Source organism: Pinus tabuliformis, chromosome Q, assembly GCF_031772625.1.
Source record: "Pinus tabuliformis cultivar Carrire ecotype Pingquan chromosome Q, CPIR1, whole genome shotgun sequence".
Classification (NCBI taxonomy): domain Eukaryota; kingdom Viridiplantae; phylum Streptophyta; class Pinopsida; order Pinales; family Pinaceae; genus Pinus; species Pinus tabuliformis.
The window spans coordinates 1,025,820,100-1,025,832,301 of NC_142296.1; the positions used below are offsets into that span (position 1 = coordinate 1,025,820,100).

At 41.6% G+C, this 12,202-nt stretch overlaps 1 protein-coding gene across 2 annotated transcripts in view; it reads left to right on the forward strand.

Moving 5' to 3' along the window:
• The window catches only part of LOC149222991 (general transcription and DNA repair factor IIH subunit TFB1-1-like), a 505,404-nt gene that overhangs the window by 232,904 nt on the left and 260,298 nt on the right, over nt 1-12,202 (forward strand). For both annotated transcript variants that reach the window (XM_089383212.1, XM_089383213.1), the window contains exon 12: nt 3,126-3,191. In XM_089383212.1, coding sequence (XP_089239338.1) covers nt 3,126-3,191 — 66 coding nt within the window. The remainder of the gene's footprint in view (nt 1-3,125; nt 3,192-12,202) is intronic.

Consider the following 12,202-nt stretch of genomic DNA (forward strand, 5'->3'; position numbering starts at 1 on the left):
CCCAGCGTTAGCTTGACTGACCTCTGCGTAGCTCCCAGACACTCTGCGTCGACTCCTTCTTGTTTGTGTAAGCCCTGGGCCTCTCTGTGTCACCCACACAGGTCCTCTAGTGACTACGCAGTCTCTTGCTGCCTCAGCGTCTACTTGAAAGGCCATGCGTCTGTCTCTCCTGCCTCTACACTGGTCTTCTGTTGCTAATCCTGACTCTCTGCTCTGTACGTGCTGCCTGCTGCTGCTCTCCAGACCACTAGTTTGAATTTCTCAGCCAACCCCGCTCCAAAAATCGAATTGACTGGTCTCCTTCAGTGTGTTCTCCAACTGAGCCTCAAGCCCCTTCTTATACTTTTCTCGTTGGGCCATCAACGGTTGAGATTAAGTCCCTAATCAACGAATAAGATTAGATGGCTTGATCCATGACTTTTGGACCATTCTAATTCAGTTTTATATTAATTCACATTAATATTTTATTTTCCTAAGTTTAGACTTAGGGACTCCATTAAAAATATTAATTATTTTAAATCTTCCAAATTGGTTATATTCTGCCAAAACCATTTCTGGGCCTTGGAGATCTCGTGTGCTTTAGCCTCTCCACCAATTTTCATGGCCAGGGCACATCTAATGCTACCCCAAATCAACACTCTGTCTTAGTGAGGACTGTGCTTTAGTAATACTCTTCACTAAGTATTACTTTGATCATCTGGGATTGGTCCCCGTGTTGATGCTAAGCCTCCCTGCCCAACATCCTCTGTACTATTGCATCTTGTATTGCTGCCCATGGCTCTGCTACTGCCACTGCTGCATCTGTACGACATATTTCTCTTCATCCGTGTTGTTGTTTGTCCTTTTCTCCCAACATTGCAACCGCATTGCAACTCCCTGTGCATCCATGCTGCTGTCACCCCCATTTTTGCTACTGAAAGAGGTACTTTATCATCCCCATCTTTTCCCTGAAGTAATCAAACTTTGTCCTTCCAAGGGCCTTGGTGAGGATGTCCGTCATCTGTTCTCCTGTAGGAGTGTAGCCCAATTGAACAGCTCCTCATTGGACAGTCTCTGACAAAGTGACACCAAATATCAATATGCTTTGACCGGTCATGGAACACTGGATTCTGAGAGAGCTTCATGAAACTCTGATTATCGCGCATGACCTTGGTCAACTCCATTTTCCTTCTGAATAGGTTTACAAGCAGTGTTCTAATCCATATGGCCTCACACAAAGCTGTGCTTGCCGCCATATATTCTGCCTCAGATGCACTCAAAGCCACGGACTTCTGTTTCCTACTACACCAGGAAGTCATTCCTGATCCAATGTTGAAATAGTACCCAGAGGTACTTTTCCGATCTACTGAACTTCCTACCCAATTTGCATCAGTAAATCCACTCAATCTGATATCCACTCCATTATCAATGTGTTTTGTGTTCTTGATTTGATGGTCGCCATTATGATTTCTTTCCTTTTCAGCATGCATATGTGGTTGTTTCATGTTCTTTCACATGCAATTCTGATAACATCACAGAAGTAAAAGGTCTTAGTTAATTTTGGTAGCTGAAGAGATTCGGAGCAACACGTCTTATCTCATATTGCGGGTCAATGCGGTAAGCCTTAAGATATTGTTCGAGAATTGTCTTGATGGGGCCCTATGAACCAGGGTGATCGCTATAATGATAAGGGCTAGAGCTCATGTTTGACTTTTTCCCATTTGTTATTTTTAATGTTACGACCAGATTTTTCATTTTTACAATATTTTTTCCTTCCTTTCTTGCTTGTGGCCATGATATGCTTTTAACTTTCTTTTAGTTGCATCAATCTCTGGGGCAACATTTTCAGTCCCGACCCAGACATGTGGACAAGGGGAGGGGGCATACCAGATCCTTGTGGACCCAGAGAGGGAAAAATGATGAAAAAAGGCTTGTAATGTGACGAGGGGAGTGAAAAATGCAAAATGGGAAAACTGGACCACGCTACCAAAATCGAGGTTTCCTAAGTAGTACCCTTCCTAAAGCCATAGGCCAATAGGGTAGATCCCAAGGGACTAGGATCGAGGATTAACCCCCAATTTAAGGTGAGGGAACAAGACTACAATCAAAACACTTCTTCCAAGTCACCGTATAATCCATGCCCAAAGTGCCCAAGGAAAAACAAGCATAAACATCTAATTGCACAATGAAAAACATACCTTTAGGATTGGATTTTCCACCTTCAAACATATGCTCTCAACAGATGGGTGAGGGGACATATCACTTGCTTAGGGAGCGAAGATCAAATGGCACAATATATTGGCTACATTGGTGGCTATCAGAGGCTATTGGTTGTCGGTTGAAGACAAATCTAGGAGAAAATTCTCCTATGGAGTCACCCACTTTTGGTGGGTAGTAGTACCCAATGATCTTAAAAAAATAAAATAAAAAAAAGGTAAATTGTAGCTATTAGACGTTATTGGTTGTCGGCTGAAGACAAATCTAGGAGAAAATTCTCCTATGGGGTCACCCACTTTTGGTGGGTAGTAGTACCCAATGATCTCAGAGGTATTTTAAAAAATAAAATAAAATAAAAAGTAAATCGTACATCTCCCCTTCTACTTCATTAAACTATTCAATAGATTTCGATATGAAACTATTCTCCTTAAAGTTATTTCAATGTTTCAATATTCTAAACTATAACTTATGTTTTCAATATTTCAATACGAACAACCGTGTGAAATTCTTCTCCGTCATATACACGTCTGAGAATAATTCTTCAATTATAAGAGCAAATAGATAATATATAGAAAGAAACTATGTATTTTAAAATCAAATAATATAAGTTTGTGGTAACAAGGAAGTCAATAGTTTTATCTTCGTAATTTTTTTCCAAATAGTTGGATTAAATCTAAAAACATATTGAAATGCGTGTGATAAAGGATTTCCTTTTAAATCTAGAAATGATCCGAATGTGATTAAAGATTTTATGTTACAGCTTTGCCTTTATTGTATGTTGTAAAATATTAATTTTCTTTCATTGAATTTGATGGTCTTACATTTTTCAGATGTTTGATATTGAATATTATATGAAAATATTCTATTGCAATATTATAGATATCACCATTTAATAGTTACGGCATTCAATAAGAATTATCATTTTGTAGATTGGGAGTGTCGATCCTACTATAGGCATGGTAGAAGATTTTTCAGATGACTATACACACTTACAGGTGATTCCGTGCGACTCTTTATTTGTAATCTAGTCCTTAATATAATTATATGGTATGAATTATTTCTATAACATATTTCCCAGTTTTGATAATTGGCTATAGTTTTATATTCATGTAATAATTTAATAGGCATGATAGGATTTAAATTCATTTCTGTGAAAAGAAACCAATTTTGATAGAGAGTTAAGTTCATTGTATGCAAAATCCCTAAAAATTATATCATGCAAAAAAAATTTCAAACATGAACACTTTTTGAGTGATATATAGCTGCATTTTACCAAAGATATCAAACAGATTATACGTATAAATAATTAATTGTATTAATCCGTCAAATCCTCATCACATAATAATTTTATGGTTACTATGGGAATTAAGTTCATCTACAAAAGAAACCAATTTCGAAAAAGAGAGTTAGTTATATTGTATGTCTTTTTCTTTTGTAAATAAAAAGCCAAAACATTCATATCATACACAGAAATTTTAAACATAGCTTTCTCTTCAAGCGATATATAGCTACATTTTACAAATGATATCAAACTATTTCTACATGTAAATAATTAATTGTATTTACTCATCAAAGTTACATATTGGCTTCAACAACTTTAAAAACATTATGCAAATTCCTTTTGACTGCAAAGGGAAGATCACACTCCCCCATTTCTACTCTTTTTACCTTTTGATTGCCTAATTTTAGTCTGATTAGCAGCTTGATTCAACATTATAGGACATTCAATCATCCCTTTACCCCCAGGTTTTAACTAGATCCAAAAGTTCAAATCACGAGTTTGCAACCCTTAGGGCAACTATAGGTAAGCAACCACTGTCAACTTAGTGGCTTTGCCTTCTTCACTTTTGACTTTAGGGATCTTAGTCAAAGTGGTATTCATTAGGTCAACTTAAGCTCAAGGGGTAGTAGTGTGTAGTGGGAGCAAGTGAGAGCTTAGTGTTGTTGTTATTCAATTTAAGATGTATGATTATTGTGTGTCATGTGCCTTCCTAAATTATTTTGGAACAATATTAATTTCTACATTTTGGGGCCAATTTTGGAGGTGATGGGGGGCCATTTGATTTTATTAGGAGACTAGACTTAGTAGAAGTTAATTCGATGTGGTTAAGTATATGTGGGGGCCACCTATACTAGGGAAATAGCATTCCCTAGTTCGATGTGCATGGAGGAGATATCGATGGCTTTTTGATTTGGGGTAGCATCAGATGTGCTCTAGCCATGAAAATTGGAGAGGCTAAAGCACATGAGATCTCCAAGACCTAGAAATGGTTTGGATAGATTGTACCTAGTTTGGGAGGTATTAAAATAATTAATATTTTTAATGGAGTTCCTAAGTTTAGAAAAAATATTAATGGGTATTAATATAAATCTGGGTTAGAAGGTTCCAAAAGTCATGGATCAAGGCAAATCTAATCTTAGCTGTTGATTAGAGATTGAATCTCGGTCATTGATGGACTAATGAGAAAAATATAAGAAGGGGCTTGACGGTTAGTTGGAGAACACACCAGAGTGATCAATCATTCTATTCTCTAGAGCGGGTTTTGCTAAGAGAGATAGAATCAGTGATCAGTAGCGAGGGGCAGTGAATTCATAGCAGAGAGGCAGAGTTTTTACTAGAGAGACAACGCAGAGTCGGGAAAGGTTGACACAGAGGCAACTGGGTGCTACCCAGAGGCAGCTAGGAGCTGCGCAAAGCCAGGAGAGGCCAGCGTGTGAGACGTAGAGGGTCTAGGGGCTGATGCAGAAGCTCCAGAAGCTGACGCAGAGGTTAGCAGAGCTGACGTAGAGCCAAAGAGGCAGTGCTGGGAGGATTTCGTGGGATAGATTGGGAGCTGGTAAGCCGAATAGGGTGACACAGTCCCTATCAGAATGACGCAAAGTAGTGGGCGCTGCGATTGTTGCTGTGGGATTGTTCATTTGGCGATTATTCAGCTGGAATATCTGTCTCCGAAGAGAGGTACTACTGCCGAGGGCATTCTCTATTGGGTGAGCCATTTTTGGTACCCTAGTTGTATTCTGAAAACTGCATAATAATAAAACCTTCTGAATAGCTGCACTAGTTTTCCCGTATTAGGTTTTTCCGGGGACATTGGTCCAAAAATAACAGTGTCACTTGTGTGCTTGTTTTCTGAATAGCTGCACTAGTTTTCCCGTATTAGGTTTTGCACTCTGATGTTTTTTCAGGAAGAATTTCTAACGGGTTAAACTTAGAAATTCTAGCATGGTATCAGAGGGTGGTTGCAGATCATAGGATAACTGAAGGTATCTACTAATAGAGTAGTAGCAGCAGAAACAACTGTCTTGAGTGACAAAAGTTGTTCCTAGCAAAAATTAGCAAGGGGTGAAGCAGAGGGCCTGCTTCATCAGCTCGAGCCAGGAGGAGGATCAGCGCAGAGGCAGAGAGGAGCAGATTTGACCTATGCAGTGCCCGATCATCTTTCTCAGTTAGGAAGGATTAACGCTGTGGCCAGAAGGTGCAGATTTTGTCGGTGCCGGGATTTCGCAAAGCCTAGAGGCTCAGTCCTTCAGTTGCTGGGGCATAGGAGGTTGTGGATAATTTGTGGAGTCAAATTGGTGGGGTACTGTGGTCAGAACAATACCTAACAGGGCAAGACCAAGGAGGAGGGGACGTGTTGTCCAAAAATAACAATGTCACTTGTGTGTTTGCTATTGGTTTCAGCTGTTGATCTGTAGATGGTTGAGACTGTATTGTGTTTATTTCAATGTTTATATGTTTAAATAACTTGTTTGTAATTAACAAGTAGGAAAAATAAACCAGAAGAATACAGATAAAATTTCTAACGGTTAGACTTAGAAATTTCAACAGTTTCCCCCTCCAAATGGCCAACAACTCAGACTGCAACTCCCTACAAATGGCATCACGGTCTCCTATAACTTAAGACGAAATGGAAAACATGTTTGCTTTGACCTTGTCAGGTTGATGTTCCTTATGTTGAAATTTGGTACCGGAGGACAGGTGGTTCCCTTAGGCTTTGATCTTTGGCCTAGGGAAAAGTGTCCAAAAGAATTTAATTTTTCTCCTAAAGTGACTTTATAATTTTATAAAGTTAAATCTAATTTAAAAGTGACTTTAAGTGATAAAGTTTATAAGTCTAATTTTAAAGTGACTTTTATAAAGTCAATGAAAAATTAGAAAGGAAAAGTGACTTTGGAAATAAATGACTAAGTGGGTCTTTATTAAAGTGGGGTGAATTAAAAAATAAAAAGTGAGATTTAAATGAGCATTTAATTTCAGCCATTGATCTAAATCTATTTCAGCCATTGGATTTAGAGATCACCCAAAAGTCACTTGGGTCACCCAAAAGTCATTTGGAGTTATATTAAGGGAGGAAAATGAGGAAAAGATCACATTTCAATTCAATTCTTTCATGAGCAGATTGGGAGAAGGAGAGCAAGAGAGATTTCTGAGCAGGGAGGAGAAAGAGACAGCAGCTTGGCACACATTCCAAGGCAGCAGTTGAGCAGATTTGTACAACTGATTCAACACACAATGAAAGACAGATTTTGGCACGATTTTCGAGGAGAGGTTTGCACAAAAATCGAGGAGCAGTTTGCTAATTTTTTTGCACGCAAAACGAGGGTCATACAACAACATTTAATGTTGAAAGTGGGCACGGAAATCGAGGAGACCGTACAGCATTTATTGCTGTCCTGTTTGCTGTAATTTCTAGTTTGCTGTAAAGCATGGGAAAAGAGATAAGTTGTAAATTTGCTTGTTGATTTTTTGCTGAAAATTTCTCACTGTAAAAGGCAATTTTCAGAAGTAAAGAAGAGTTCTCAAACTGGTTCTCCCCAAGAGTTGTAGGGGGTTTTTCCAGGGTCACATTGACCAAAAATCTCAGTGTTTAAATGTGTTTTAATGGCTGTTTATTACTGCTGATTTTTATTTCTGCAATTTCTAGCATTTTGTAAAATTTCCAGAATTTGTGTTTTCAGCAATTTTTTTTTTTTTTTTTTTTTTTTTTTTTTTTTTCAGCTTGTTAAATGTATGGTTATGGAAAAGGGCATTTAACTATATGGGAGAAATAAGGAGAAACTGAAAACCGGGGTGGGAAATGAGAAATTTCTACATGGTATCAGAGCTTGAGTGCTGAAGGGCAGTTTGGGACAGCAAAAGGAAAAACTACAGTTGCTGATTTTTCACTCAGAAAATTCCAGCAAGCTGATTTTTTTCATAAACAACAGTTTTATCTTTACTATGGCAGTGTTATTTTTCAGTTTTAGGACAGCAAAATGTCATTGGGATTGAGGGTGGAGGATAGGCTGGATGGGCATATAAATTACAGCGTTTGGAAGGAGAGAATGCAGAGTATCTTTGAGGAGGCAAAAGTCTGGGATATCATGGTGCATACCACACAGAACCCTGTTGTTGTCCCTATCGATGCTACTCAGTTGACAGCTTATAATAAAAAGAACAACAAGGGTAAGAGGCTAATTCTAGACGGAATCAAAGACCATTGCATTCCTCATGTGAGAGGAAAGAGCAATGTCCATGAGATGTGGACAGCATTGTCCAATCTCTACCAGAGTACCAATGAGAACCGGAAGATGGTCCTGAAGGAGAAGCTGAAGAACATTAAGATGGGTAATGATAGTGCAGCTGGATATCTCACAAAGATTACTAATGTGAGAGATGAGTTGGCAGCGATTGGAGAGGCCATTCCACCCACTGAATTGGTGCGGATTGCAGTGAATGGCCTCCCCTGTTCATGGTTGAACTTTGCTGATGGGGTTTGTGCACGTGAGACCCTTCCCACATGGGAGAGGTTTTGGGATGATTGCATTCAGACAAAGATCAGTAAAGGTCAGCTTGGGGCAGCCAAGCCAGTTGAGCAGGATGAGGATGTAGCACTGATGGCAGGAGGCAAGAAAGGCAAAGGGAAGAAGCAGGCTTCCACAAGCAGTGGTGGGGGCAAAGGCAAAGGTAAAGGTAAACAGGGGAACACACAGAATGACTATTCCAAGGTGAAGTGTTGGAATTGTCAAAAGATGGGACACTATGCAGTTGTGTGCCCGGAGAAGAAGAAGAAGAAGAAGGGGAAGAACCAGGACGTGGCAGCTTCAGCAGAGATTGAGGACTTTGCTCGTCGTTTTGACCGAGAGTTTGCGTTCACTACATGTGAGTCTTCTAGTGCAGGATCACCTGCCACACAGGTTCAGAGGGAGCATTCTTTTCCCTCGATTAGCGGAGCATCTTCAGGTATCTGGTATGCGGACAGTGGGGCTTCACGTCATATGACAGGAGTCCGTGAGTACTTCTCAGAGCTTTCAGAGAGTGGCACTGATATTGAGGTAGTACTCGGTGATGACAGAGTTGTTAGAGCAGCCGGGGTGGGGACAGTGACATTTCAGAGGGAGTCCAAACCTCCCTTGAAGGTGTCAGAGGTTCTTTATGTGCCAGGGATGAGGAAGAACCTCATATCCGTCTGAGCTTTGGAGGACAGAGGATATGAGGTACTGTTCAGGGGAGGACAGGTGTTGATGTATCCCAGGGGCACTCCAGCTGATTCAGCTAGAGTGATAGGTGTACGCCATGCAAAGGTGTACAAGTTTGCATTCCAACCCCTTTTGGCATTGAGCAGTAGTACCGATAACAGAGCTAGCAGTTCTGAGCTGTGTGAGGTTTGGCACCGCAGGATGGGACATATGTATCATGGAGCCTTGAGGACATTGCGGGAGATCACTACAGGTGTGCCAGATTTCAGTACTGATCACTTTGATACTTGCAGAGGTTGTGTGATGGGAAGATTTGCCAAATCCCCTTTTCCCAGCATTGACAGCAGAGCGACGGGGATACTTGATTTGATTCATTTCGATGTGAGCGGTCGGATGTCTCATGTTTCCTTGAGTGGATATGAGTACTATGTTTTATTCATTGATGATCACTCCAGGAGGACCTGGATTTATTTTTTGAAGACCAAGAGTGAGGTCTTCAAGCGGTTTCAGGAGTTCAGAGCTCTTGTGGAGACTCAGACAGGTCGAAAGATCAAGTCCTTGAGGTCGGACAATGGAGGAGAGTACACCCTTGGAGAGTTTGTTGACTATTGTGCGGAGGCAGGCATTAGGAGGGAGTTCACTGTTCCTTACAACCCTCAGCAGAACGGGGTTGCGGAGAGGAAGAACAGATCCATCATAGGGGCTGCCAAAGCCATGTTACATGATCAGGGGTTGCCATTGTTCTTGTGGGCAGAGGCCTGCAACACAGCTGTTTACTTGCAGAACATGAGTCCGCATCGTGCCTTGGGGCACATGACTCCGGAGGAGGCTTTCTCTGGGAAGAAGCCTGATATTGGTCATCTTCATATCTTTGGATGCATTACATACTACTATATACCCAAGGAGAAGAGGACCAAACTAGAGCCCACCGCAGAGAAGGGTATCTTTGTGGGCTACAGTGAGACCTCAAAGGCCTTTCGGATTTACATTCCTGCACAAAGGAGAGTTGTTGTCAGACGGGATGTGAAGTTCGAGGAGGACAAGGCCTTTAGGAGGTCACGGGAGTTAGAGTATCTGGATCAGCCAGACTCTCAGCAGCAGTTGAGTCAGTCGCAGGGATCCAGTGGGCAGGGATCAGGAGGATCCGGAAGTACATCTATGAGGATGTAAGGTCCGTCAGTGAGCAGTGGCTCCCCGAGCCAGAGGGGTGGTGCTTCGGGCAGCATGCAGAGCAGTTCACAGAGCAGTTCACTAGGGAGTCCATTAATGGACAGTTCACACGGTGCCTCAGCTTCTACATGTTCAGGTGCAAGCAGGAGGACAGCATATAGACAGTCAGGAGTTCAGGCTACTGATGGTGATGAGGAGGAGGAATTTCATTCTCCTATGGGAGAAGCATGCTCAGGGAAGAGAAATCCCAAGTGGCTTCAGGACACCTTGAGATATGCCACATCTGTTGCTGAGCCGAAGAGGCCGGTCAGAGAGAGCAGACCACCTGAGAGGTTTTGTAGCTATATGGCGATGGTTACCAGCATCCTTGACTCTGAGCCTTCTAGCTATGAGGAGGCAGCTAGCCAGCAGGTCTGGAGAGAGGCCATGCAGGAGGAGTATTCTTCTATCATGAAGAATGATGTTTGGGAGGTGGTGCCGAGGACTGAGGGCAAATCCGTGGTTACTTCCAGATGGCTTTACAAGGTAAAGCATGCTGCAGATGGCAGCATTGAGAAATTCAAAGTGAGGTTTGTGGCTAGAGGGTTCTCCCAGGTAGAGGGAGTTGATTATGAGGAGACCTTCGCTCCCATGGCTCGATATACTTCGATCCGCTCCATTATATCGATAGCAACAGAAATGGGTTGGAAGATCCACCAGATGGATGTGAAGACCGCATTTCTCAATGGCTTCATACAGGAGGAGGTGTACATTGCGCAGCCACAGGTCTTTGAGGTGGATGGGAAGGAGTCCCATGTGTGCAGACTGAAGAAGGCCCTTTATGGCCTGAAGCAAGCTCCCAGGGCTTGGTACTCCAGGATAGATACATATTTGCAGGGGACGGGTTTCACAAAGAGTGAGGCAGATCCGAACCTTTACTTTATTGTGATTGGTGAGGAGCTTCTCATTCTGGTGCTGTATGTGGATGACTTGATCATTACAGGTGGAGAGAGACTCATAGAGCACTGCAAGAGAGATCTTGCGACGGAGTTTGAGATGAAGGACATCGGCTTGATGCATTACTTTTTGGGTTTGGAGGTGTGGCAGGAGGAGGGGCATTTCTTCCTGGGGCAGGGGAAGTATATTGTAGACATCCTTAGCAGATTTCACATGGAGGATTGTAGACCCATGTCGACACCAATGATCACCAACTGGAAGAAGCTTCATGCTTCGGATTCCGAGTTGGTGGATCCCACATTGTACAGGCAGCTCATTGGTTCCTTAATGTATTTGGTCAACACTAGACCAGATATCTGTTTTGCAGTCAACACGATGAGTCAGTTTATGTGTGAGCCTAGGAAGGTTCACTGGGTGGCTGCAAAACACATTTTGCGATACTTGCAGGGGACAGTGGATTATGGTTTGGACTACAGGCAGGGAGATGGAGTGAGATTGGCAGGATACACTGATTCTGATTGGGCAGGTTGTGCTTGTGATAAGAAGAGCACTTCAGGGTGTTGTTTTGGGTTGGGTTCAGCAGTAGTGTCATGGTTCAGCCGGAAGCAGCAGTCAGTAGCACTGAGTTTAGCGGAAGCAGAGTATATGGCAGCCAGTCTAGCTAGTTGTGAGGTTATCTGGCTTCGCAAGATGTTGTTTGGCTTATTTGGTCAGCTGTTGAGACCTTCAGTGATTTACTGTGATAATCAGAGTTGCATTAAACTCACGGAGAATCCAGTATTTCATGACAGGTCAAAGCATATCGGGATCAGATATCATTTCATCAGAGACTATGTTCAGAAGGGAGTTGTGAAGCTTGAGTATATTTCCACTGATGAGCAGGTTGCAGATATCCTTACCAAAGCCTTACCATGGGGCAAGCATGTCTACTTCAGAGACAAGATGGGTGTGGTCAGGAACACCTTCCTCGGTAAGAGGGAGTGTTGAAATTTGGTAGCGAAGGACAGGTGGTTCCCTTAGGCTTTGATCTTTGGCCTAGGGAAAAGTGTTCAAAAGAATTTAATTTTTCTCCTAAAGTGACTTTATAATTTTATAAAGTTAAATCTAATTTAAAAGTGACTTTAAGTGACAAAGTTACTAAGTCTAATTTTAAATTGACTTTTATAAAGTCAATGAAAAATTAGAAAGAAAAAGTGACTTTGGAAATAAATGACTAAGTGAGTCTTTATTAAAGTGGGGTGAATTAAAAAATAAAAAGTGAGATTTAAATGAGCATTTAATCTCAGCCATTGATCTAAATCTATTTCAGCCATTGGATTTAGAGATCACCCAAAAGTCACTTGGGTCACCCAAAAGTCACTTGGAGTTATATTAAGGGAGGAAAAGGAGGAAAAGATCACATTTCAATTCAATTCTTTCATGAGCAGATTGAGAGAAGGAG